Source organism: Selaginella moellendorffii, unplaced genomic scaffold, assembly GCF_000143415.4.
Source record: "Selaginella moellendorffii unplaced genomic scaffold, v1.0 SELMOscaffold_111, whole genome shotgun sequence".
NCBI lineage: Eukaryota > Viridiplantae > Streptophyta > Lycopodiopsida > Selaginellales > Selaginellaceae > Selaginella > Selaginella moellendorffii.
Genome location: NW_003314372.1, coordinates 74,609 through 101,213, shown reverse-complemented (window position 1 = coordinate 101,213; position 26,605 = coordinate 74,609). Strand labels below are relative to the sequence as shown.

The following is a 26,605-nucleotide window of genomic DNA, read 5'->3' as shown; positions in this document are numbered from 1 at the left end:
TATCCATCCATCTTTCGACTGATATTCTTACCTTAAACCGTCCAGGATTAGTGGGAATATACGCTGTTTAAGCTAACCCAGCCTTTACTTTAGTGCATATATAAATAAATAAGGTCAAGTCCTTTAGGATCGTACGGGCTATGGCGAGAGCAAGCAAGAGAAGTAGAGAAGACGACGGTATCATGGTGCCGACAAAGAAGCGTCGACTGAGAAGCGAGAGGGCTTGCAAGCTCACGGCCCAAGAGGTGAGGGATCAAAACTTGTACGGCGTGTGGGAGCACCACGACCTTCCGGACAACGTGTACCAGTGCCCAAGGTGCCAATCTTACAACACGCGGTTCGATTACTACAACAACGAGAAGAGTACTGGCAAGCGCGACCAGCCGCGCTACGCTTGTAGGTCGTGCAAGGGAAAATGGACACAAGGTAGCAAGGTAAGGGACGTATCGCTATCGCCCACCGGTGGAAATAAGAGAACTTTAAAGAGCCATGGGGGAGACAAGATCGCTCCAGTCGTCCAGGAAGAATTTGTAGGCGAATCATCTCAAGTTATGGGTGATTATGCTGCGGGTTTTGATCAAACTATTTATTGGGAGCAAGGTTATGGTGTTGGTGATTGTGCCCAACGTTTATCTCACGAGGCTTTTGATCAAAACAGTTATTGGGAGCTTCTGCCAGGCTTGGGTCAAGGGCCTGTTGGTGATTGTGTGCAAGAAGTGTTTGCTCAAACTAGCGAGCTTGGCGATGGAGTGTTTGCTGATCAAGTTAGTCAAGAGTTTGTTGGTGGGGTTCAAGGTGGAGATGTGCAAACCAATTGCTGTGGGCAACCTCAAGAATTCAATGATGTGTTTCTTGATATTGAGGGATTTCTGGCAGACCTGCCAGAAATACAAGCTTGCTGATTTATGGAAATTTTTGTCAAAAGCCCTTATATATAGTTGCTAATTTTTTCAGAATTTTTGGTTTTCTTAAGTAAGGGTAATGAATATATCTAGAATATACTTGAATTTTCTGGGATATTCTACAATTTAACAGTTGTTATTAATTTATATTTAATCTTGAATTTATAATTTATAAACACATTTATAAGTTACAAACTTTCCTAAGCAGTTATTCTAATTTATTCTACTATTTAATGGTTGATATATAATAAGATTAATCTTGTGTTTATAAGTTATAAACTTCCACTTGATCAACTAGATTAAAAATTTGTTGTGCATTGCATGCAGCAAAGCTTGGTTTGCTTAATAATAGTGCTTATTATTTATTAATTATATTGATCAATTGGAAGGTTATGATTATAACATGTTTATAATTTATAAACACAAGATTAAATATCAACTTTCAGAACAAACTAGAATATGCTAGAAATTGTTTAGGAATGTTTATAAATTATAAGTACATAATTAATTTAAATGAATAACAACCATTAGAAAGTAAAATATCCCAGAGTATCCAAGTATATTCTAAGTATATTCACTACCAACCAGTAAATAGAAATAGTACTATTATTAAGCAAACTAAATATTATGCATGCAACACACATATAAAAATATACAAATTAGCTTTGGACTCCCTTCATATGAGGCTTGTTTAGCTTCTTGAAACTGCCATATGTGGCTGGGTCATGACGAAGGGGAGAATGACACAAACCAGGAGTTTTTGCTGAACATGGGCATCTCGAGGACCAAATTTCTCACCCCAGGATTCTCCATGACTGGTTTGGGACTGAGTAGAACACCCTCGTCGTCAGGCATTTCTGCCGCCTGTCCTCAAGCACCACCATGCTAGATGGATTGCTGGAGCACACTATCAAATCTTCCACCTGGTCAGCCTGAGGGCAAGGACGGGAGCTACTCTGCTTCCTTCTAACTGTAAGAAATCTTTGGTGATCCATTCTAGTTCTCCGATTTTGAACTTTATCCAAAAGTAAAATAAGCGATCTGAGAGGAATTTCGGCAAGCGAAGACTGAGCGGTTAGGAGCCAAAAAAACTAAACTTCTCTTTTTTCAAGGAGATCAAACTTTCAAAAGCAATCACGACCTTTAGTGTTTTTATAATGTTGTTTTGATAACAAAAGGGAAGATTGGTGCAAGTACCCGCACTATCAGACACACTTGGACTGACAACAAAGCTAATCACTAAAATGCTAGTTATGCTATTACAATTGTTCCTACTTGTCACTAATACATGTTTTTAGAGGGTCTTGGAGACCACTGGGACAACTGAAAAAGAGAATGAGAACAAGGAGCAAGAACATTGAAAATAAACTCATCACCCTAGAATGTAACGGCATCCAGACTTGGAATGTGTAACTTCTACCAGTAGTACAACTTTTGCCCTGTCCCTACCAACACCACGATAGGGGAGCTACAACAACACTCTCATGTTTTTTAGGTCATATGGGAGAATATGGATCTAGAGAGCATATACTTAGAATATATCCACCTCTAAAGTAGATAAGTTAACATAAACAAATTAAGCAATATTTTGGTTTGTGGTTTGAGTATATTCTAACATAGCATAATCTTGAGTTCCCGAAATTCCTCTGTGGCAAGTAGATTGCAATCGGAACTTTAAACATAGAATATCTAAAAGTGAAGCGACAGTGGTTGCCTCCTCGGTGAGAAGCCACCTTGAGAACCCTAGTATCACAATCTCTGCAGATCTGTGACAACAAGGGAAATCCACTTCTCAAGAGGAGAAAACTAAGAAGTTTTTCTTACCTCGTCAAGTTCTTCTACGTTTGGCTCCCCAGACGAGTCTTCGATCATTTCCTGGAGAGCAGGAATAAGAGTTTGCCTCACAAGTCACCATGTTGAAAGGACGAGCACTCGTAACTCCTTTCAACAAGTTTGCTTATCCAAACTAGCGCAAGCTTTCAACGCAGCCACAAAGGTGAGAAAACCCCGGATCGTTTCATGAATGGAAACAGCTCCACTCGAGAACCAAGCCCGTGCGCTCCGCTCTCCATTTGTTTTCACGCATGAGAACTATTTACTGTCAGCCATCCTCGAACGATTGTGGCTGCGTTGAAGGCCTGCTCCCTCCTGGCAACCGAAGAAGATAGCGTACTGGATGATGCGACTGAGAAGAAACGCGTGATCAAGTTTGAGTCGGTGAAAATCCGAGCGGTTTTGATTCGCATGTGTGCCGAGCCTGTGCCGAGTGTGGATGCTCGTGGAGTGTTCGACAGGCTGGATTTTTCAACTGTGTCATGGAACAGTTTGATGCTTGGATACAATGCGTGGTTCGCCGTTTTTTCAGTGTAGGCCTGGATCATAGTCGGAGGAATGAACGCCTGTCAAACACGGCACTTCCATCTTCAACAAGGTGCTGACAAAGGCATCTGTGTCACAGCCACAGCTCGTCGCTCTGGACAGCGTGGATGGAAATGCCTATAGATAGATCTTGAGCTTCACCAGTTTTCCATCATCAACCTTTAGCGCCTTGATTGTATTTACAGCCAAACCATTTGCCATACATTGTGATGAGAATACTTGCGCATGCCTGGCTTCTCGACAGACTCTTTCCTTCTTGCCCGCTGCGATGTGGATGCCGCATATCCATCCATCTTTCGACTGATATTCTTACCTTAAAGCGCACAGGATTAGTGGGAAGCTACGCTGTTTAAGCTAACCCAGCCTTTACTTTAGTGCATATATAAATAAATAAGGTCAAGTCCTTTAGGATCGTACGAGCTATGGCGAGAGCAAGCAAGAGAAGTAGAGAAGACGACGGTATCATGGTGCCGACAAAGAAGCGTCGACTGAGAAGCGAGAGGGCTTGCAAGCTCACGGCCCAAGAGGTGAGGGATCAAAACTTGTACGGCGTGTGGGAGCACCACGACCTTCCCGACAACGTGTACCAGTGCCCAAGGTGCCAATCTTACAACACGCGGTTCGATTACTACAACAACGAGAAGAGTACTGGCAAGCGCGACCAGCCGCGCTATATTTGTAGGTCGTGCAAGGGAAAATGGACACAAGGTGGCAAGGTAAGGGACGTATCGCTATCGCCCACCGGTGGAAATAAGAGAACTTTAAAGAGCCATGGGGTAGACAAGATCGCTCCAGTCGTCCAGGAAGAATTTGTAGGCGAATCATCTCAAGTTATGGGTGATTGTGTTGCGGGTTTTGATCAAACTATTTATTGGGAGCAAGGTTATGGTGTTGGCGATTGTGCCCAACCTTTATCTCACGAGGCTTTTGATCAAAACAGTTGTTGGGAGCTTCTGCCAGCCTTGGGTCAAGGGCCTGTTGGTGATTGTGTGCAAGAAGTGTTTGCTCAAACTAGCGAGCTTGGCGATGGAGTGTTTGCTGATCAAGTTAGTCAGGAGTTTGTTGGTGGGGTTCAACGTGGAGATGTGCAAACCAATTGCTGGGGGCAACCTCAAGAATTCAATAATGTGTTTCTTGATATTGAGGGATTTCTGGCAGACCTGCCAGAAATACAAGCTTGCTGATTCATGGAAATTTTTCTCAAAAGCCCTTATACATAGTTGCCAATTTTTTCAGAATTTTTGGTTTTCTTAAGTAAGGGTAATGATAATATCTAGAATATACTTGAATTTTCTGGGATATTCTACCATTTAACAGTTGTTATTAATTTATATTTAATCTTGAATTTATAATTTATAAACACATTTATAAAATATAAACTTTCCTAAGCAGTTATTCTAATTTATTCTACTATTTAATGGTTGATATATAATAAGACTAATCTTGTGTTTATAAATTATAAACTTCCATTTGATCAACTAGATTAAAAAATTGCTACGCCTTGCATGTAGCAACGCTTGGTTTGCTTAATAGTAGTTTTATTATTATTTATTAATCCAATTGATCAAATAAACTTTATAATTATAAGTATGTTTGTAATTTATAAACACAAGATTAATCTTATTTCATATCAACCATTAGATGAAAGAATCAAAAAGAATATACTAGAAGGGGTTTAAGAAAGTTTATAAATTATAAACATGTTTATAAATTATAAATACAAGATTAATCTAAATAAATAACAACTGTTAGATGGTAGAATATCCTAGAATATTCAAGCATATTCTAGGTATATTCATTACCATCCCAATCCTCCTATAGGTTTGCTTAAGCAAACCAAAAATTTGTTGTGCATTGCATGCAGCAAAGCTTGGTTTGCTTAATAATAATGCTTATTATTTTTTAATTATATTGATCAATTGAAAGGTTATGATTATAACATGTTTATAATTTATAAACACAAGATTAAATATCAACTTTCAGAATAAACTAGAATATGCCAGAAAGCGTTTAGGAATGTTTATAAATTATAAATACATGATTAATTTAAATGAATAACAGCCATTAGTTTCCCAGAGTATCTAAGTATATTCTAAATATATTCACTACCACGAAGCAAACCAATAGGAATAATACTATTACTAAGCAAACTAAATATTCATGCAACACACATTTAAAAATATACAAATTAGGAGGTTTTGCTGAACATGGGCATCTGACCAAATTTCTCACCCCAGGATTCTCCATGACTGGTTTGTAGGACTGACTAGAACACCCTCATCGTCAGGCATTTCTGCCGCCTGTCCTCAAGCACCACCATGCTAGATGGATTGCTGGAGCACACTGCCAGCATTTGCCAGGCACATCAAATCTTCTACCTGGTCAGCCTGAGGGCAAGGACCGGAGCTACTCTGCTTCCTTCTAACTGTAAGAAATCTTTGGTGATCCATTCTAGTTCTCTGATTTTGAACTTTATCCAAAAGTAAAATAAGCGATCTGAGAGGAATTTCGGCAAGCGAAGACTGAGCGGTTAGGAGCCAATAAAACTAAACTACTCTTTTTTCAAGGAGATCAAACTTTCCAAAAGCAATCACGATCTTTAGTGCTTTTATATTGTTGATAACAAAAGGGAAGATTGGTACCCGCACTATCGGGGTCTCTTGTGGACTGACAACAAAGCTAGCCACTAAATTGCTAGTTATGCTATTACAATTGTTCCTACTTGTCACTCATACATGTTTTTTAGAGGGTCTTGCTGGAGGCATACTGGGACAACTGAAGAAGAGAATGAGAGAACAAGGAGCAAGAAATATGGATCTAGAGAGCATATACTTAGAATATATCCACCTCTAAAGTAGATAAGTTAACATAAACAAATTAAGCAATATTTTGGTGTGTATTCTAACATAACATAATCTTGAGTTCTGGAAATTCCTCTGAGCTCCTCATAAATGTTGGCAAGTAGATTGCAATCGGAACTTTAAACATAGAATATCTAAAAGTGAAGTGACAGTGGTTGCCTCCTCCGTGAGAAGCCGCCTTGAGAACCCTAGTATCACAATCTCTGTAGATCTGTGACAACAAGGGCAATCCATTTCTGAAGAGGAGAAAACTAAGAAGTGTTCCTTACCTCGTCAAGTTCTTCAACGTTTGGCTCCCCAGACGAGTCTTCGATCATTTCCTGGAGACCAGGAATAAGAGTTTGCCCCACAAGTCACCATGTTGAAAGGATGAGCACTCGTGACTCCTTTCAGCTCCGTCCGAAAGAAGAGTTCCAAAGCGATAGCCATGCCATCTTCTAAAGCACGGAGTTTGACAAGTTTGCTGTCGACGCTCGTGGAGTGTTCGACAGGCTGGATTTTTCAACTGTGTCATGGAACAGTTTGATGCTTGGATACAATGCGCGGCTCGCCGTTGTTTCAGGGTAGGCCTGGATCATAGTCGGAGGAATGAACGCCTGTCAAACACGGCACTTCCATCTTCAACAAGGTGCTGACAAAGGCATCTGTGTCACAGCCATAGCTCGTCGCTCTGGACAGCGTGGATGGAAATGCCCTATAGATAGATCTTGAGCTTCACCAGTTTTCCATCATCAACCTTTAGCGCCTTGATTGTATTATTAGTGGGAATCTACGCTTTTTAAGCTAACCCAGCCTTTACTTTAGTGCATATATAAATAAATAGGGTCAAGTCCTTTAGGATCGTACGAGCTATGGTAAGAGCAAGCAAGAGAAGTAGAGAAGACGATGGTATAGTGGTGCTGACAAAGAAGCGTCGACTGAGAAGCGAGAGGGCCTGCAAGCTCACGGCCCAAGAGGTGAGGGATCAAAACTTGTACGGCGTGTGGGAGCACCACGACCTTCCGGACAACGTGTACCAGTGCCCAAGGTGCCAATCTTACAACACGCGGTTCGATTACTACAACAACGAGAAGAGTACTGGCAAGCGCGACCAGCCGCGCTACGCTTGTAGGTCGTGCAAGGGAAAATGGACACAAGGTGGCCAGGTAAGGGTCGTATCGCTATCGCCCACTGGTGGAAATAAGAGAACTTCAAAGAGCCATGGGGGAGACAAGATCGCTCCAGTCGTCCAGGAAGAATTTGTAGGCGAATTATCTCAAGTTATGGGTAATTGTGTTGTGGGTTTTGATCAAACTACTTATTGGGAGCAAGGTTATGGTGTTGGTGATTGTGCCCAACCTTTATCTCACGAGGCTTTTGATCAAAACAGTTATTGGGAGCTTCTGCCAGGCTTGGGTCAAGGGCCTGTTGGTGATTGTGTGCAAGAAGTGTTTGCTCAAACTAGCGAGCTTGGCGATGGAGTGTTTGCTGATCAAGTTAGTCAGGAGTTGGTTCAACGTGGAGATGTGCAAACCAATTGCTGGGGGCAACCTCAAGAAGTCAATGATGTGTTTCTTGATATTGAGGGATTTTTGGCAGACCTGCCAGAAATACAAGCTTGCTGATTCATGGAAATTTTTGTCAAAAGCCCTTATATATAGTTGCCAATTTTTTCAGAATTTTTGGTTTGCTTAAGTAAACTTGTTAATGAATATATCTAGAATATACTTGAATTTTCTGGGATATTCTACCATTTAACAGTTGTTATTAATTTATATTTAATCTTGAATTTATAATTTATAAACACATTTATAAATTATAACCTTTCCCAAGCAGTTTCTATTATATTCTAATTTATTCTACTATTTAATGGTTGATATATAATAAGATTAATCTTGTGTTTATAAATTATAAACTTCCATTTGATCAACTAGATTAAAAATTTGTTGTGCATTGCATGCAGCAAAGCTTGGTTTGCTTAATAATAGTGCTTATTATTCATTAATTATATTGATCAATTTTATGATTATAACATGTTTATAATTCATAAACACAAGATTAAATATCAGCTTTCAGAATAAACTAAAATATGCTAGAAAGTGTTTAGGAATGTTTATAAATTATAAATACATGATTAATTTAAATGAATAACAACCATTAGATAGTAGAATATCCCAGAGTATCCAAGTATATTTTAAGTATATTCACTAATAAATAGAAATAGTACTATTATTAAGCAAACTAAATATTGCACACACATTTAAAAATATACAAATTAGGAGTTTTTGCTGAACATGGGCATCTGTTGCGATGCGAACCCCAGGATTCTTCATGACTGGTTTGTAGGACTGACTAGAACACCCTCGTCGTCAGGCATTTCTGCCGCCTGTTCTCAAGCATCACCATGCTAGATGGATTGCTGGAGCACACTGCCAGCATTTGCCAGGCACATCTGGTCAGCCTGAGGGCAAGGACCGGAGCTTCTCTGCTTCCTTCTAACTGTAAGAAATTTTTGGTGATCCATTCTAGTTCTCCGATTTTGAACTTTATCCAAAAGTAAAATAAGCAATCTGAGAGGAATTTCGGCAAGCGAAGACTGGTTAGGAGCCAATAAAGCTAAACTACTCTTTTTTCAAGGAGATCAAACAATCACGACCTTTAGTGCTTTTATAATGTAAGATTGGTGCAAGTACCCGCACTATCAGGGTCTCTTGCAACAAAGCTAGTCACTAAAATGTTAGTTATGCTATTACAATTGTTCCTACTTGTCACTAATACATGTTTTTAGATGCTAGAGGCATGAGGCCACTGGGACAACTGAGAGAACAAGGAGCAAGAACATTGAGAATAAACTCATCACCCTAGAATGTAATTAACGGCATCCAGACTTGGAATGTGTGACTTCTACCAGTAGTACAACATACTTTTGCCCTGTCCCTACCAACACCACGATAGGGGAGCTACAGCTACTTTAAAAAACGGGAAGGTGGAGGTATAAAGAATGTCTGATACCGCGGCATATTCTGTACCACCACCTTGCTCATGTTTTTTAGGTCATTTGGGACCTCTAAAGTAGATAACATAACATAACATATCCCGTCGTGGGGCCCGCGGATCAAATTAAGCAATATTTTGGTTTGTGGTTTGAGTATATTCTAACATAACATAATCCTGAGTTCCCGAAATTCCTCATAAATGTTGGCAAGTACATGTAATTAAAAGCACATAACATAGAATATCTAAAAGTGAAGCGACAGTGGTTGCCTCCTCCGTGAGAAGCCGCCTTGAGAACCCTAGTATCACAATCTCTGTAGATCTGTGACAACAAGGGAAATCCATTTCTCAAGAGGAGAAAACTAAGAAGTGTTTGTTACCTCGTCAAGTTCTTCTATGTTTGGCTCCGCCAGACGAGTCTTCGATCATTTCCTGGAGACCAGGAATAAGAGTTTGCCTCACAAGTCACCATGTTGAGAGGATGAGCACTCGTGACTCCTTTCAGCCCCATCCGAAAGAAGAGTTCCAAAGCGATAGCCATGCCATCTTCTAAAGCACGGAGTTTGACAAGTTTGCCTATCCAAACTAGCGCAAGCTTTCAACGCAGCCACAAAGGTGAGAAAACCCCGGATCGTTCCATGAATGGAAACAGCTCCACTCGAGAACCAAGCCCGTGCGCTCCGCTCTCCATTTGTTTTCACGCATGAGAACTATTTACTGTCAGCCATCCTCGAACGATTGTGGCTGCGTTGAAGGCCTGCTCCCTCCTGGCAACCGAAGAAGATAGCGTACTGGATGATGCGACTGAGAAGAAACGCGTGATCAAGTTTGAGTCGGTGAAAATCCGAGCGGTTTTGATTCGCATGTGTGCCGAGCCCGAGCCGAGTGTCGACGCTCGTGGAGTGTTCGACAGGCTGGATTTTTCAACTGTGTCATGGAACAGTTTGATGCTTGGATACAATGCGTGGTTCGCCGTTTTTTCAGTGTAGGCCTGGATCATAGTCGGAGGAATGAACGCCTGTCAAACACGGCACTTCCATCTTCAACAAGGTGCTGACAAAGGCATCTGTGTCACAGCCACAGCTCGTCGCTCTGGACAGCGTGGATGGAAATGCCTATAGATAGATCTTGAGCTTCACCAGTTTTCCATCATCAACCTTTAGCGCCTTGATTGTATTTACAGCCAAACCATTTGCCATACATTGTGATGAGAATACTTGCGCATGCCTGGCTTCTCGACAGACTCTTTCCTTCTTGCCCGCTGCGATGTGGATGCCGCATATCCATCCATCTTTCGACTGATATTCTTACCTTAAAGCGCACAGGATTAGTGGGAAGCTACGCTGTTTAAGCTAACCCAGCCTTTACTTTAGTGCATATATAAATAAATAAGGTCAAGTCCTTTAGGATCGTACGAGCTATGGCGAGAGCAAGCAAGAGAAGTAGAGAAGACGACGGTATCATGGTGCCGACAAAGAAGCGTCGACTGAGAAGCGAGAGGGCTTGCAAGCTCACGGCCCAAGAGGTGAGGGATCAAAACTTGTACGGCGTGTGGGAGCACCACGACCTTCCGGACAACGTGTACCAGTGCCCAAGGTGCCAATCTTACAACACGCGGTTCGATTACTACAACAACGAGAAGAGTACTGGCAAGCGCGACCAGCCGCGCTATATTTGCAGGTCGTGCAAGGGAAAATGGACACAAGGTGGCAAGGTAAGGGACGTATCGCTATCGCCCACCGGTGGAAATAAGAGAACTTTAAAGAGCCATGGGGTAGACAAGATCGCTCCAGTCGTCCAGGAAGAATTTGTAGGCGAATCATCTCAAGTTATGGGTGATTGTGTTGCGGGTTTTGATCAAACTATTTATTGGGAGCAAGGTTATGGTGTTGGTGATTGTGCCCAACCTTTCTCTCACGAGGGTTTTGATCAAAACTGGAAGCTTCTGCCAGGCTTGGGTCAAGGGCCTGTTGGTGATTGTGTGCAAGAAGTGTTTGCTCAAACTAGCGAGCTTGGCGATGGAGTGTTTGCTGATCAAGTTAGTCAGGAGTTCGTTGGTGATTGTGAGCAAGAACTGTTTGCTCAAACTAGTGAGCTTGGCGATGGACTGTTTGCTGATCGAGTTAGTCAGGAGTTTGTCGGTGGGGTTCAAGGTGGAGATGTGCAAACCAATTACTGGGGGCAACCTCAAGAATTAAACGATGTGTTTCTTGATATTGAGGGATTTCTGGCAGACCTGCCAGAAATACAAGCTTGCTGATTCATGGAAATTTTTGTCAAAAGAAAATTTATAGTTGGATCCCAGGGTTTTCAGAGAGTTTTCATTTGTTTGATGAGTAGAAGCCTACATAGAATTATATTTCAATCTGTATGTCAAATAATTTAGAATATGAAAAGCCGCAAAGATAAGAAAAAATATATACTTTTTCTTTTTCCTCTCTCTCAAAATAGTTTCCTGTCCACCAGTAAGCCGACGAAGAAGGAGCTCACAGAAACCGCGACAATGGTTGCTCCCAGGAACCCGGAGGAAGCCTTGCCCTGCTTTCCCACCACTTTGTCCTTGCCACTGCTCGTCTCCTCCTCCACAACTCCCGCGGAAGAAGCCGCTCCTTTCCTCCTCCTCGGCGTTGCCTTGAGAGCTCCGGTATCAAAATCTCTGGAGATACTTCTCATCTGTGACGAAGATGAAAATCCATGTCTTAGCAGCAAGCGAGGAAGAAGGAGAGAAAACTATAGAAGTGTGGTTCCTTACCTCGACTTCTTCAACGGCTGGCTCCGCCGGACGAGTCTCCAACTTCTTGGCAAACGCTCCATTTACGTGGATCTCACTCAGCTTCTTACGAAGATCCTCTCTCTCGCCTTTGACACTAGATATCTGGCGTCCATCACAAAGTATTAGAAGGAAAGAAGAAGACCAAGCAAGAGTTACCTCATTATCCAGCAGCTGCTTTTCCTTGGAAAACTCTTCGCTCATCGCGCTTAGCTTGGCGAGGAGCGACTTGGTGTCCGATGCGTAGCCATCTCGCTGCTGGGCCTCGCTCTCCTGCATTCGCGAGATCGTCTTCTCCTGCTCAGAAATGAGTCGAGCTGCTTCGTCCAGTTTTTCCTCCAGAGAGCTCGCCACACCTTGGACCTTCACGAGCTCTGCTTGAAAGTTTGATGCCATAGCCTCGGCTTCCTTCTCGAGCTCTTCCACCTTCTTACTTTCAGCGTCTTTGGATCTCGCAGCCTCTTGTTTGGTGGCCTCGAGCACTTCCTCCGTATTAGCCAGCTTCTCCCCCAGCTTCTCGATGGTACTCTCGAGAGCGGCGATCTTCTCCGCTGCGGCTCTCTGGCTCTCCCCTGCGTCAGCCTGATGCTTTGCCGTAGCTTCTTCTGCGCTCGAAAGCTTGCCTCGCAGTTCTGCCTCGGCTTGGAAAGCCGACTTGAGAGTCTCCTCTTGGCCAGCCAAGGTCTCTTTCAAAGCTGTCAGCTTGGAGTTCACAGCCGAGAGCTCCTGCTCTCTTTCCGAGGCCACTTTTTCTCGTTCGCCTGCTGTTGCCTCGTGCATTGCTGAAGTTTCTTCTGCGAGCTTGAGCTGTTGACGTAGCTCCGCCTCGGTGTCAAGAGCCGCCTTCAGAGTTTCTTCCTGACTCGCCAAAACCTTCTCTAGAGATGCCAGTTTCGAATGTAAACTCGACATCTCCTCTTCCAGCTCCGCAACCTTCTTGTTGGAGACGTTGGCGAGCTCTTCGTAATGCGCCGATTTGCTCTCGGCAGCTTCGACGCTCCCTTGGAGTGTCACATGCATTTGACGAGAGCTCTCCACAACTCCTTCGAGCTCGGAAGCCTTTGCCGCGTGAGTGGAAAGTTCTGCTTGGATTTCACGCAGCTTGTCCTCGAGCTGCGCAGAATTCTGGCTATACTCGTTGCTGGACTTCTCGTGAATCGCAGACGTCTCCTCCGCCGTCCGGAGCTTCTGCTCAAGTTCCTTCTCTCTTTCCACGCCGGAGCTCAAATCTCGCGCAAGAGCTTCGTGTCTAGAGGACGCCTCCTCCGTCTGTCTCGTTAGCGATTCTTGAAGCTCATTCAATGCCGCTTTATAATCTGCCTCTTGCTTTTCACCTGCTGCTCTGGACGCTTCGAGCTGCTCAGCGAGCTTCGCTTCCCTGTCCTTGGAATCTTGAAGCTCCGCTTGCAGTTTTGTAGTCAATTCTGCGGCTTCGTTAGCTTGACTTTGAAGAGCCAGGAGAGACTCTTTTAACTGCGAGGTCGTTGCCGAGGACTCTTCCAAGCTTCGCTCGTAGTTTTGGTATTTCTCGTCGGCCAGGCTCAGCTTCTCATGGAGTTCCTTTTGAAGATCGTCGTGCTTTGCCTGAATCCCAGCTGCAGTCGCCACGTGTTTCTCTGCTGTTGACTTTGCCTCTTCCAAATCACTCCGCAAGCCACTAATCACAAGCTCGCTCGACTTAAGCTTTTCTTCAGAAGCAGCGGCAATGGCTTCGATACTTGTCAGGCTCTCGCTAAGTTCCGCCACCTTCATCAGATGCTTTTGAGCATCACCTTCGTGGCCTGCGGCAGAGTCCTCTGCAGAGCGCAACTTGGACTCCAATGCCGTGATCTTGCTCTCGGCGTCAGCTGCCGTCTGTTGAAGAAGCTGTAGTTGAGCTTCTGTTTCCTTCAAGATCGCCTCAATTTTGGAAGCGGCTGCAACCTTTTCTTTCAAGTCGTCGCATTCGGCCTGCCATGACTTGCTGCTTTCTTCAGCAGCATCTCCTCTCGCCTGAGCTTCTTGAAGAAGTCGCTCAACATCTTTCGCTTTTTCCATCCACTCCTTACCCTGTTCCTCTTGGACCGAAACGTTCTTCTTATACGTCTCGACCTGCTCGAGCGAATCCTTCGCATTCTTCTCGAGATCATTCACCGAGGCTTTGAGAGCAGACACCTCAGCCTCCAACTCAGCCATTGACGCCCGAGCAGATTCGATCTCCACTTTGTGACTTTCAGCTTCGTCTTTCGATCGTGACTCCGCGTCCACTAGCAGCTTCTCAAGCTCACCCTTGGCTTTGGACAAAGCCTCCAGCTGACCATTGAGTGACGCCTCGGCGGACTTGCTTGCTTCTACTTCAGCCTCGGCTTTCTCAACCTTTTCCGTAAGGATTGCCACCTGACTGGAAAGCTCTTGGACTTTTTCCTCGCCAGCTTTTACCTCGGCAGCTTTGTCCGCTTGTAGCTTCTCCATATCTTGCTGCAAAGCCCGCAACTTTCCTTCCGTCTCCTTGGCAGCCAAGGCAGCCGATTCCTCGTTCTTCTTCAAGTCCACGACGGCATCACTGGAAAGTTGGAGTTTTTCTGTGAGCTCATCCACTTGTGCTTGGAGGGCAGCGGCAGCTTCTTTGGATGACTGGAGGGCGATGGATGCATTCTTGTCGCTGGTTTCCAGCTTAAGTTGCGATCCTTTCAACTGTTCTTCTAGCTCCTTCACGAGGCTCTGTGCATCGGCGACTTCCTTCTCCAGTTTCTCCTTGGTCAATGTGTGCTTCTCCATCGACGATAACAATTCCGCGAGCTTGGATTCAGCAGCATCGCTTCTCTTGCTGGCATCCTCGAGATTCTTCTTGGCATCCTCGAGCGACTCAAACAAAACGCCAGCCTTCTCCTTGGCAGTCTCTAGTTCCTTCTCCAATTCTTCCTTGCCGGCCAGCAATTTCCCTAGCTCGGTCACCTTGCTCTTGAGAGCGGTAGTTTCCTGTTTGCAGTGGAAGAAAATCGTCAGATCGGCACGGAAACGCGAACGAATCCAGCGAATCTCACCTCCTCGTCCTTCTCGAGCGCCGGTGCGACGACGGCATCCGAGTTCTCCGCATCGGCCATTGGAATCCGAAATTCCTCCCAAATCTGGCCAAGAAATCCTCGTCTCGATCAATGCGCGTCAATGTGCCAAAGAAAAGATCATACCTCTCGGCCCGCGGCACGCCCTGGCGCAGCTCCCGATCCAATCAATCCCTAGAAAACCTAGCGCGCAACGCTGAGCCGCCTAGAACTCTCCTCCCACGAAGCACAGAAAAACAAGACCCTTCAAAGCCCTTTCAATGACATAGGCGCTTGCGTGGCAGATATATCCTAGCTGGCGCACCGACGAGGCAAGCCCTAATCCCTGCTGGCATCATACGTGGCACATTGTATTGAAGACAAGGCCGGCGCTTTTGGTCACAGTCAGTGCCGACAGAAAATTCGTAGAAAAATGCGTGCGTTCCATCTTCTTTTTTTTCTAAACATCTCCTCCACAAACACGAGCACTGCTTTAGAACGATTCTCCACCAAAAGAAAGGAGCGCCATTGATGATCAATGATCTACAAAATTTTTTCCTCAATGGTAAGAATGGAAAGAACACTGACATACCTTAGTTGTAAGAATCATGAACTGCGATAAATCTCTTCAGTGTTTGTAGCAGAATAATTGTGGGGATCGAGCTACCGGTCGTCACTGAAAAAACTATGGTGACATGTTACCCTCTTTAAAGTTGGAAGCTCTCAATTTTTGGAGGATACAAGCAAAGGTCCCACGATGGAGTGGAAGAACTGTTGAAACGATCGCAACTTAAGCTGGTTTGAAATCCAATTTTCTTCTAGTCTGTGCCCGTGCCTTATTGTAACAAGCTTCTTTGTGTACAAAATACCTTCAGATAGCAGTATTGGAGGCTGTCATTGATTTACTTCATAGTCAAACAAATATTATATTTAAAAATGAATAAGCTTTTTTCTTTATAGTATTTGTCACTGCTCTAGTAGAAGAAGCAAAACTCACATCCATGGTGCTTGGAGAGCCAATTCCAGGTGTTCTATGTGAATGGGTTCTTGTCACCCACAGGTTGCGTGACATTGAGAAATTGTCCCACAAAGGACGCTAATACACCATGTTTGGCTTGGAATTAGCTTTCCCGAGCTCCATTTACAAGGCTCTCTCGGAGGATTGAAAACTATAGCCGGCCCAAATGTGTTTTCTGGAAGTTTCACAAGAACCAAGCGAACTCAAGCTGTGCCAGTTTTGATGTGCCAACAAGCCTTTGAGGAACGCATGATACCATGTTCTGATCTGGGATACTTGTGTTTGGTCATTACCCGCGGAGCATTTTCTTTCCAATCACAATGGTGAGGATTGTAAATTCAAAGCCCACACACTTAGAGGATTTATCTTAACTTCGATTTGAACTAAGCTACATGCATAGTAGGATTCACTTTGAGATTGAATTTCCTATGGCAAGCAATTTGTGATTATAAGTTTGGTCTACAGGTCATGTTACAGCCACATGACTAAGGCTTAACACAAAAAGTAGCATTGATATACAGAAGATTCGGAGGAGCATCTTGCACATACCTACTCACCTTCTCCTGAATATCAATGACACCTTTGGTAGCAAGTCGTAGTGGTGTTACAAAATCACGGTGGTCCCCAGATTACCCTGATATGATGTAATTCCAGTCCGACCCTGAGTGAGTCCGATCTGTCCGTAAAAGCTCAAAGATAAGGGTTTCGATCCATCAAAACCAGGGGTTGCTTGAGCCCCAAGATCAACACAAGCTGAAACGGATATACATGAAACCACTCATAACCAGAAGAAGAAGAAAAACATAGAGAAGAAACGTATGTTGCAACCAATGCCAGCTCTATTTGTGATAAGAAATGCATGGAGGCAGACCCTCTATTGACTTCCTTGCATAAATACAAAGATGTCAATTGTAAAATCGTGCAGGAGGAAGCTATCTCTTACTATAAGTAGATTGCATACACTGGTGTAAAAAATTACCCATGGCAAGTATTGTAGCTCTGTCCTTGCTTACACTCTCTTTCGGTCTTCTATGGAGGATTCTAACGAAAATTGTTGATCGAAGCCTTCCTCCAGGCCCGCCTAGAGTGCCGCTTCTGGGTCACTTGCATTTGCTGGGTGTTCTTCCTCACAAATCTCTCTCGGATCTCTCAAGTAGATATGGCCCCGTCATGTTGCTCTGGTTTGGGTTTGCTCCAACGCTTGTGGTCTCTTCCCCAGATGCTGCAAGAGAAGTTCTGTGCACTCAAGATCTTGCCTTTGCTTCAAGGCCAAACATATCTTTAGCCAAGTACATGTTCTACAAGGACTTGGCATGGACCAGCTATGGTCCCTATTGGAGATTGATGAGGAAGGTCACCACTGTGGAACTCTTCACTGCAAAAAGGCTCGAGGAATCAAGAATGGTGAGGCACACGCAAGAATATATGCAAAAGCAACTAATGTGGTGACAAAGAGCATACCTACCAATGCTGAGTTCGGGATACTGTCGCACTCCATGTTCCAGAATTTCTGCAAGAACACTAAGAGCTGCAAACTAACGTAAGGAAAATTCGTTCATTGATTGTCCAAGAATAACATTACCTGGACCGTAATGCTTTAGACGGTAAAGACAAACAGCTCTGTTCTAATCCAGCTCAAGCTGTGCCAGTTTTGATGTGCCATCAGGCCTTCGAGAAACGCATGATACCATGTTCTGATCTGGGATACTTGTGTTTGGTCATTACCTGCGGAGTATTTTCTTTCCAATCACAATGGTGAGGATTCTAAATTAAAAAGCCCACACACTTGGAGATTTTATCTCAACTTCGATTTGAACTAAGCTACACGCATTATAGCATTCACTTTGCAATTTGTGATTATAAGTTCGGTCTACAGTTTTTCCAAGGAGGCTTGACACAAAAAATAGCATTGAGGAGCATCTAGCACATACCTACTTACCTTCACCTGAATATCAATGACACCTTTGGTAGCAAGTCGTAGATGGCGTTACAAAATCAGATTCACAATCCACCCCGGATATGATGTAATTCCAATCCGACCCTCAGCGATCTGTCCGTAAAAGCTCAAAGATAAGGGTTTCGATTCATCAAAACCAAAGAAGAAGAAAGAAACGAAGAACATCGAGAGGAACGTATGTTGCAACCAAAGCCAACGTAATGTAGTGACAAAGATCGTATCCTAGTGAAAAGTATTTGAGGACGAGAAGAATGAACAGATAAGAAATGCATGAGGGAGACCCTTTGTTGACTTCCTTGCATAAATACAAAGATGTCAATCGTAAAATCGTGCAGGAGGAAGCTATCTCTTACTATAAGTAGATTGCACACACTGGTGTGTAAAATTATCCATGGCAAGTATTGTAGCTCTGTTCTTGCTTACACTGTCTTTTGGTCTTCTATGGAGGATTCTAACGAAAATTGTTGATCGAAGCCTTCCTCCAGGCCCGCCTAGAGTGCCGCTTCTGGGTCACTTGCATTTGCTGGGTGTTCTTCCTCACAAATCTCTCTCGGATCTCTCAAGTAGATATGGCCCCGTCATGTTGCTCTGGTTTGGTTTTGCTCCAACGCTTGTGGTCTCTTCCCCAGATGCTGCAAGAGAAGTTCTGTGCACTCAAGATCTTGCCTTTGCTTCAAGGCCAAACATATCTATAACCAAGTACATGTTCTACAATGGTAAGGACTTGGGATGGACCAGCTATGGTCCCTATTGGAGATTGATGAGGAAGGTCACCACTGTGGAACTCTTCACTGCAAAAAGGCTCGAGGAATCCAGAATGGTGAGGCACACGCAAGTTTCGAAGCTCATTGACTTTATAGTCAATAATGGTCAAAACGGGAAAGCCTCAATCAACATGAAATTCCTTTTGTCCATCCTCAACCTCAATGTTGTGAGCTCGATCACGTTGGGGAGAGAATTTCACGCTGGCTCTGTGGAGCTGATCGAAGAAGTAATGCGGCTGATGGACTCGTTTGTGTTGGGCGACTGCTTTCCATTCCTCTCGTGGCTTGGCAGCCCCGTGATCCGAAAGATGATCTCGGCTCACACGAAACTGGACCAGCTTTTGCAAGAGATCGTGGACGAGCACAAGTCTAAATTCAAGTCATCAGAGCGTGCGCGTGACTTTGTTGACGTGCTTTTGTCATTGGAAGACCAAGGAGAAATTGACGTTCAATGCGTGAAAGCAATGATCATGGTAAGTTTAATTTCCTTTGGTATGCTAACCTTATTTTCTCTTCGCAAGGACATGATCATTGCTGGTACTGAAACTTCGGCCATCACTACCGAGTGGGCACTTTCAGAGCTCATGAACAGTCCAACATGTATGATCAAAGCCCAAAAAGAGATTGACACAATTGTGGGCCGTGAGTGGATGGTGGTGGAAGCCGATCTTTGCAAGCTTAGCTACATCCACAATGTTGTCAACGAAGTGTTCCGCTTGCATCCGCCAGCGCCAATGCTACTCCCTCACCATTCAACGCAAGACTGCCTAGTCAACGGTTACAAGATCCCCAAGAACTCGCGAGTTTTGGTCAACGTATGGTCAATTGCACGAGATCCAAGCTTGTGGGAGTCTCCCAATCTCTTCAACCCGGATAGATTTGCGGAGAGCTCGATCAGCTTCAAGGGGAAGAACTTTGAGCTGCTGCCTTTTGGATCTGGTCGAAGGATCTGTCCCGGATTGTCTCTTGGCGTAGCCATGGTTTCGTACACTCTTGCTCGCCTCGTCCATGGGTTCGAGTGGAAGGTCAGTGGCAAGGAGCTGAGCATGGACGAGATCTCGGAAGGGGTGGCGGTGAGACGAAAGGTTCCACTTGAAGTTTTTGCAACACCAAGGCTTGCAAGCCACTACCTGTAATGAAGTTATCTTAGAAACTAGCAAGCTGAATGGACGGACATACCTCATTCTCTAATCTTCAGAAACATCCTCTTGAGCAGCCTGGCTTCTCTGGAGACCGTGTTGGAGTTCTGGCCCTCGCCGGGACTCTCCACGGATGTGTAGACAGTCTTGCCTTGGCTGTCCGCAGCATCAAGAAAGTCGTCTATGTCGGCGTATGTCGCATTCTTCAACTGCATCACGCAAGCTCGAGATTAGATTTCATGAATCCCGTCTTTTGTTGCTTACTACGATCATCTGTTTCGCAAGGCTATCGACCAATGCAAGAAAGCAACGCTTTGCATAAAACCACGTGTCTGCTTCCAGCTTTTTCCCATAAGGCTCCAGACTTCTGATAATACGGCTAATACCGAACTCGAAGATTTGTTTTCGCAGTAGAGGGTACCGATCACAAGGTTTACAATGCATAAATGCAATTCCTGCTTGTCTGGATTCTAGAAAAGGAACACGGAATTAAAACCACTAGTAGCCGCTTAAGTTATATGTAAATGGCAAACCTTGTAGTGCGCTCTCTCTTCCTCTTTTTCAATCTTTCGCATCAAATCTTCGGCCTCTTCATTCTGCTAAAGACCAATATATTACAATTTCGTCGTACTATTTGTTTAAAGTACCTGGCTGGTCATAATGTATGAAACGCAGAGATTCGCGAGCACAATTGCTGTGACACTGAGAATGTCATCTCCCGCTTTCTTTACAATCGGTTCATAGAAATGGATTGCTTCTGTAGCGATTATCCTGTTAGATGCACCATGAGCATAGATAGCAAATATGATTAGCTCACCTGCATAAAGAAAGTGTGAGCGACATTCAGTCGCCAAAAAGGATGATCCGAACACAAGTCTGCTGACTGGTGGAAAAAACGCTCTACTTGCACGTAATTTTCTTTGTCCCAGAAAAGCTTTGCAATTGCCATGATGATAGGTATATAATACTATAGAAGAGCCGATGCTCGAAAAGCAAAAGACAAAACATTACGAACATCTTACCTCAAGAGAGTCTTCATACTCTGCCAAAGCCTTCTTGTGGCCCTCCTGATCACGAGAAAGACAAGAATCCTGGATTTGTTTGGTGAGCCTGCGCATGGTTTCACTATAACGATTTGCCAGCTCATTCATCTTTTGATATGTATCCTGTCCGATAGTCAAGCTTAGCTCAACAACATCACAACTAACAATAATTGAACAACCTCCGGTGACGTCTTTGTCAAAATGATGCAGTTAATAAAGTCGTAGAGGTCCTGCATAATATTTGATGTAAAAAGACTAATGCTTGTGAAGTTTATGTGCTTCAATAGATACTTGAAGATAACTTCCGCATGCTCTGCCATTACATCAGCAGCAAGGTCGTAGAATCCATGGGAAGGTTTACAATACAGCAGAAGTAGATTAGCCAATGTCTCTGAAGGAAATGAAGGATTCTATAGCGAGTGGTCAGAATAATCATAAAAGAATAAAAATATCTACCTGCAACAAAAAATTAAGTTTACGGAAGCCTGCAGTAGGATCAACTTCCATATTCATCAGGGCTTGATTGTGAAGCGTGACCTGAGGAAAGAAAAAACAAAAATAAACAACTTAGCGAAAGGATCAGAATGTACCGAGTCTAACTCTTCTTCTACACGTGGTGGCATGTCAGTGAGGTTTTCCTTTGCGGCCTCTAAATTTCCATTGACGTAGTCAATGGCAGCCTAAACAAAGAACTAAATCAAGTGAGTCAAAAAGAATTTTGATCGGACCTTCAAGTTGAAAGCGACTAATACAGATTCTTTGAGCGCTGGGCTGTTTCCAACACTACATAGCTCAATGCCCTCTACGTGGCTTTACAAACAGAAAATGCATAGTCTAGAATATATGCAAAAGCAACTAATGTGGTGACAAAGAGCATACCTACCAATGCTGAGCTCGGGATACTATCGCACTCCATGTTCCAGAATTTCTGCAAGAACACTAAGAGCTGCAAACTAACGTAAGGAAAATTCGTTCATTGATTGTCCAAGAATAACATTACCTGGACCGTAATGCTTTAGACGGTAAAGACAAACAGCTCTGTTGCAGGTCAGCTCAAGCTGTACCAGTTTTGATGTGCCAACAATCCTTCGAGGAACGCATGATACCATGTTCTGATCTGGGATACTTGTGTTTGGTCATTACCCGTGGAGCATTTTCTTTCCAATCACAATGGTGAGGATTGTAAATTAAAAAGCCCACACACTTAGAAGATTTATCTCAACTTCGATTTGAACTAAGCTACATGCATAGTAGGATTCACTTTGAGATTGAATTTCCTATGGCAAGCAGTTTGTGATTATAAGTTTGGTCTACAGGTCATGTTACAGCCACATGAATAAGGCTTAACACAAAAAGTAGCATTGATATACAGAAGATTCGGAGGAGCATCTTGCACATACCTACTCACCTTCTCCTGAATACCAATGACACCTTCGGTAGCAAGTCGGAGATGGTGTTACAAAATCACAGTGGGGACCCTGGATATGATGTAATTCCAATTCGACCTTGAGTGAGTCCGATCTGTCTAAAAGCTCAAAGATAAGGGCTTCGATCCATCAAAAGGGGTTGCTTGAGCCCCAAGATCAACACAAGCTGAAACGGATATACATGAAACCACTCATAACCAGAAGAAGAAGAAGAAGAAAAACATAGAGAAGAACGTATGTTGCAACCAATGCCAGCTCTATTTGTGATAAGAAATGCATGGAGGCAGACCCGCTATTGACTTCCTTGCATAAATACAAAGATGTCAATTGTAAAATCGTGCAGGAGGAAGCTATCTCTTACTACACACTGGTGTGTAAAATTACCCATGGCAAGTATTATAGCTCTGTTCTTGCTTACACTGTCTTTCGGTCTTCTGTGGAGGATTCTAACGAAAATTGTTGATCGAAGCCTTCCTCCAGGCCCGCCTAGAGTGCCGCTTCTGGGTCACTTGCATTTGCTGGGTGTTCTTCCTCACAAATCTCTCTCGGATCTCTCAAGTAGATATGGCCCCGTCATGTTGCTCTGGTTTGGTTTTGCTCCAACGCTTGTGGTCTCTTCCCCAGATGCTGCAAGAGAAGTTCTGTGCACTCAAGATCTTGCCTTTGCTTTAAGTAAGGACTTGGGCTGGACCAGCTATGGTCCCTATTGGAGATTGATGAGGAAGGTCACCACTGTGGAACTCTTCACTGCAAAAAGGCTCGAGGAATCCAGAATGGTGAGGCACACGCAAGTTTCGAAGCTCATGGACTTTATAGTCAATAATGGTCAAAACGGGAAAGCCTCAATCGACATGAGATTCCTTTTCTCCATCCTCAACCTCAATGTTGTGAGCTTGATCACGTTTGGGAGAGAATGTCACACTGGCTCTGTGGAGCTGATGGAAGAAGTAATGCAGCTGATGGGCTTGTTTGTGTAGGGCGACTGCTTTCCATTCCTCTCGTGGCTTGGCAGCCTGATCCGAAAGATGATCTCGGCTCACTCGAAACTCGAATCTCGTGGGGGTCAGAAGATCCAACACTTGGGCGACACACTGCACTCTCGGAATGCAGCCGTTGGTGTTCCAGGTCTTCTTCAGCGTATTGGGATCTGTAGTGGTGTCTTTCCCATGCTGTCGAGACTTGGTGGGATTGATGGTATGAGCATTGCTGATGATGATCGTCTGGGGCCGTTGGCTGTTTGGTTGTCGCGTGGTAAAGCTGCCGGCCTCCTCCATTGTTGGTAGCTGGGAGGCGTGGGGGTTCCTAGCAACGCACCACCATCATAGTCCAACTGGTGAATGCTTGCGATTGGGACTCCCGTGGTAAAGCTGCCGGCCTCCTCCATTGTTGGTAGCTGGGAGGCGTGGGGGTTCCTAGCAACGCACCACCATCATAGTCCAACTGGTGAATGCTTGCGATTGGGACTCCCGTGCTGATGGTGTGTGCCCTAGAGAGGCATCCTTCGATCACGTCATTCCGATTCCATTCGCAAGAACACCTGGCCTCTTGGTGCATGATGAGGAGTAGCCAGTGAGGACAAGGAAGATTCTGTGCCTTGTTCCCAAGTTTAATATGGGGTTGGCACCCCAGAGAACCGGAAGGCACCGCAAAGTGATCCACCGGGAACATTTTAGTTGTACTGGGTCGTGTTTTGCATACGATCATCCTGTTCTGCCACCTGTCCCCTTTCGGTGATGTGAGTAAGAGGGCCGTGAGAGAGCCACATTGCTATGCCCCAATCGTTTCGTAACAGCCAAGGCAGGATGATGATATGAGCAAGGTGGTGATGCAACTTGATGAGACATTAGCCGGTCTTGATGGGGAAAATTTCATGTACCTAGGCAGGCTGATGATGGCCTTGTGGTCTCGCAGTCGTGTTTATAAACTTTTGTCCTTGTGGTCATTGCTGGTAATCGATCAGTTGTCATAGTCGTCTCACGGTCATCGCCGTAGGTCTTCGCTGGTCATTGGTGCCGGTCATTGGCGATTTGAAATTTTCCTGCTGTTGGGCTATGACGACTCCCGCTCCAAGCTCCTCGGCTCCCTTTGCTCGCCATTCACCATGTATGTTGCTCTCGATAAGCATCTGCCATTTCTCGCCATACCCATCATCTAGAAGCGCTCCTTGCCAAGAGAAGTTCATACTCGCCCACAGTTCCTTGCCAGGAACAAGAGGCGACGCCATATCAACACGTTTTCCAGCTCCTCGCCAGGAGAGGTTCCTCGCCATACCCATCCTCCAGGAGCACAAACGCCGTCATATCCATCACACACAACATGTTCTACCGAGGCATCCAAATCCTCTCTGAGAGAAACACGCTTCGCTGCCATAGCCGCACTTCACTCCTCGTCTAAGAGCAAGTAGACATACGCCCAGCACCCAGCCTCTCCTTGTCGAAGAAAGAAGTCTCCGAGAGACCAGAACACCCTGTGAGAGTGATGTCACGAATTGAAACCCGTCACTGCTGCGGAGATCTCGCCAGGCAGCTGTGGATGTTCGCCATCAAACCGTAAGCATCTCCTTTGGCTCCCAAATAGTACGACGAAATTGTAATATATTGGTCTTTAGCAGAATGAAGAGGCCGAAGATTTGATGCGAAAGATTGAAAAAGAGGAAGAGAGAGCGCACTACGAGGTTTGCCATTTAGATATAACTTAAGGAGTGGTTTTAATTCCGTGTTCCTTTTCTAGAATCCAGCGGATCAACTGACCTTCATGTCGGCAATGTTTGCCTCGAGCCACACGGGGCTGGTAGGCCTGGAATGCTTCCTGGAGATGGAGGCCGCAGGAATTGCATGTATGCATTGTAAACCTTGTTATCGGTACCCTCTACTGCGCAAAACAAAACTTCGAGTTCGGTATTAGCCGTATCATCAGAAGTCTGGAGCCTTATGGGAAAAAGCTGGAAGCAGACACGTGGTTTTATGCAAAGCGTTGCTTTCTTGCATTGGTTGATAGCCTTGCGAAACAGATGATCGTGGTAAGCAACAAAAGACGAGGCACGGATTCATGAAATCTAATCTCAAGTTTGCGTGATGCAGTTGAAGGATGCGACATACGCCGACATAGACGACTTTCTTGATGCTGCGGACAGCCAAGGCAAGACTGTCTACACATCCGTGGAGAGTCCCGGCGAGGGCCAGAACTCCAACACGGTCTCCAGAGAAGCCAGGCTGCTCAAGAGGATGTTTCTGAAGATTAGAGAATGAGGTATGTCCGTCCATTCAGCTTGCTAGTTTCTAAGATAACTTCATTACAGGTAGGCATGGCTTGCAAGCCTTGGTGTTGCAAAAACTTCAAGTGGAACCTTTCGTCTCACCGCCACTCCTTCCGAGATCTCGTCCATGCTCAGCTCCTTGCCACTGACCTTCCACTCGAACCCATGGACGAGGCGAGCAAGAGTGTACGAAACCATGGCTACGCCAAGAGACAATCCGGGACAGATCCTTCGACCAGATCCAAAAGGCAGCAGCTCAAAGTTCTTCCCCTTGAAGCTGATCGAGCTCTCCGCAAATCTATCCGGCTTGAAGAGATTGGGAGACTCCCACAAGCTTGGATCTCGTGCAATTGACCATACGTTGACCAAAACTCGCGAGTTCTTGGGGATCTTGTAGCCGTTGACTAGGCAGTCTTGCGTTGAATGGTGAGGGAGTAGCAATGGCGCTGGCGGATGCAAGCGGAACACTTCGTTGACAACATTGTGGATGTAGCTAAGCTTGCAAAGATCGGCTTCCACCACCATCCGCTCACGGCCCACAATCGTGTCAATCTCTTTTTGGGCTTTGATCATACATGTTGGACTGTTCATGAGCTCTGAAAGTGCCCACTCGGTAGTGATGGCCGAAGTTTCAGTACCAGCAAGGATCATGTCCTTGCGAAGAGAAAATAAGGTTAGCATAACCAAAGGAAATTAAACTTACCATGATCATTGCTTTCACGCATTGAACGTCAATTTCTCCTTGGTCTTCCAATGACAAAAGCACGTCAACAAAGTCACCCGCACGCTCTGATGACTTGAATTTAGACTTGTGCTCGTCCACGATCTCTTGCAAAAGCTGGTCCAGTTTCGTGTGAGCCGAGATCATCTTTCGGATCACGGGGCTGCCAAGCCACGAGAGGAATGGAAAGCAGTCGCCCAACACAAACGAGCCCATCAGCCGCATTACTTCTTCGATCACCTCCACGGAGCCAGCGTGAATTCTCTCCCAAACGTGATCGAGCTCACAACATTGAGGTTGAGGATGGACAAAAGGACTTTCATGTTGATTGAGGCTTTCCCGTTTTGACCATTATTGACTATAAAGTCAATGAGC

General features: G+C 44.7%; 6 protein-coding genes and 2 pseudogenes across 6 annotated transcripts; 5 read left to right on the top strand and 3 right to left on the bottom strand.

Annotated features, from left to right (window-relative positions):
- Positions 1-3,703: 3,703 nt before the first annotated feature.
- On the top strand, positions 3,704-4,465 carry LOC112342540. The gene has a single exon (XM_024664535.1). It carries the CDS (start codon positions 3,704-3,706, stop codon positions 4,463-4,465), a length of 762 nt encoding a protein of 253 aa, XP_024520303.1.
- Positions 4,466-11,448: 6,983 nt separating this feature from the next.
- LOC112342536 (early endosome antigen 1-like) lies at positions 11,449-15,186 on the bottom strand. The gene is made up of 5 exons (XM_024664531.1): positions 15,053-15,186; positions 14,909-14,992; positions 12,045-14,843; positions 11,868-11,990; positions 11,449-11,788 (listed from the first exon to the last, which is right to left on the bottom strand). The coding sequence occupies exons 2-5, from the start codon at positions 14,966-14,968 to the stop codon at positions 11,558-11,560; spliced, it is 3,213 nt and encodes a 1,070-aa protein (XP_024520299.1). The 5' UTR covers positions 14,969-14,992; positions 15,053-15,186; the 3' UTR covers positions 11,449-11,557.
- A 1,718-nt stretch (positions 15,187-16,904) lies between these two features.
- Positions 16,905-17,467, top strand: LOC112342539 (cytochrome P450 71A6-like). The gene is made up of 2 exons (XM_024664534.1): positions 16,905-17,327; positions 17,429-17,467. The coding sequence occupies exons 1-2, from the start codon at positions 16,905-16,907 to the stop codon at positions 17,465-17,467; spliced, it is 462 nt and encodes a 153-aa protein (XP_024520302.1).
- Positions 17,468-18,271: 804 nt separating this feature from the next.
- On the top strand, positions 18,272-19,835 carry LOC9662921 (cytochrome P450 71A1). The gene is made up of 2 exons (XM_002990699.2): positions 18,272-19,117; positions 19,166-19,835. The coding sequence occupies exons 1-2, from the start codon at positions 18,272-18,274 to the stop codon at positions 19,778-19,780; spliced, it is 1,461 nt and encodes a 486-aa protein (XP_002990745.2). The 3' UTR covers positions 19,781-19,835.
- On the bottom strand, positions 19,101-21,935 carry LOC9658508 (annotated as a pseudogene).
- Positions 21,936-22,639: 704 nt separating this feature from the next.
- LOC112342538 (costunolide synthase-like) lies at positions 22,640-23,536 on the top strand. The gene is made up of 2 exons (XM_024664533.1): positions 22,640-23,029; positions 23,231-23,536. The coding sequence occupies exons 1-2, from the start codon at positions 22,640-22,642 to the stop codon at positions 23,534-23,536; spliced, it is 696 nt and encodes a 231-aa protein (XP_024520301.1).
- A 1,349-nt stretch (positions 23,537-24,885) lies between these two features.
- LOC9658507 (tetratricopeptide repeat protein 30A) lies at positions 24,886-25,666 on the top strand. Its single transcript, XM_002990698.2, has 4 exons — positions 24,886-24,927; positions 25,048-25,272; positions 25,334-25,502; positions 25,552-25,666. Exons 1-3 carry the CDS (start codon positions 24,886-24,888, stop codon positions 25,499-25,501), a joined length of 435 nt encoding a protein of 144 aa, XP_002990744.2. The 3' UTR covers position 25,502; positions 25,552-25,666.
- Positions 25,506-26,604, bottom strand: LOC112342537 (annotated as a pseudogene).
- Between the last annotated feature and the right edge of the window lies 1 nt (position 26,605).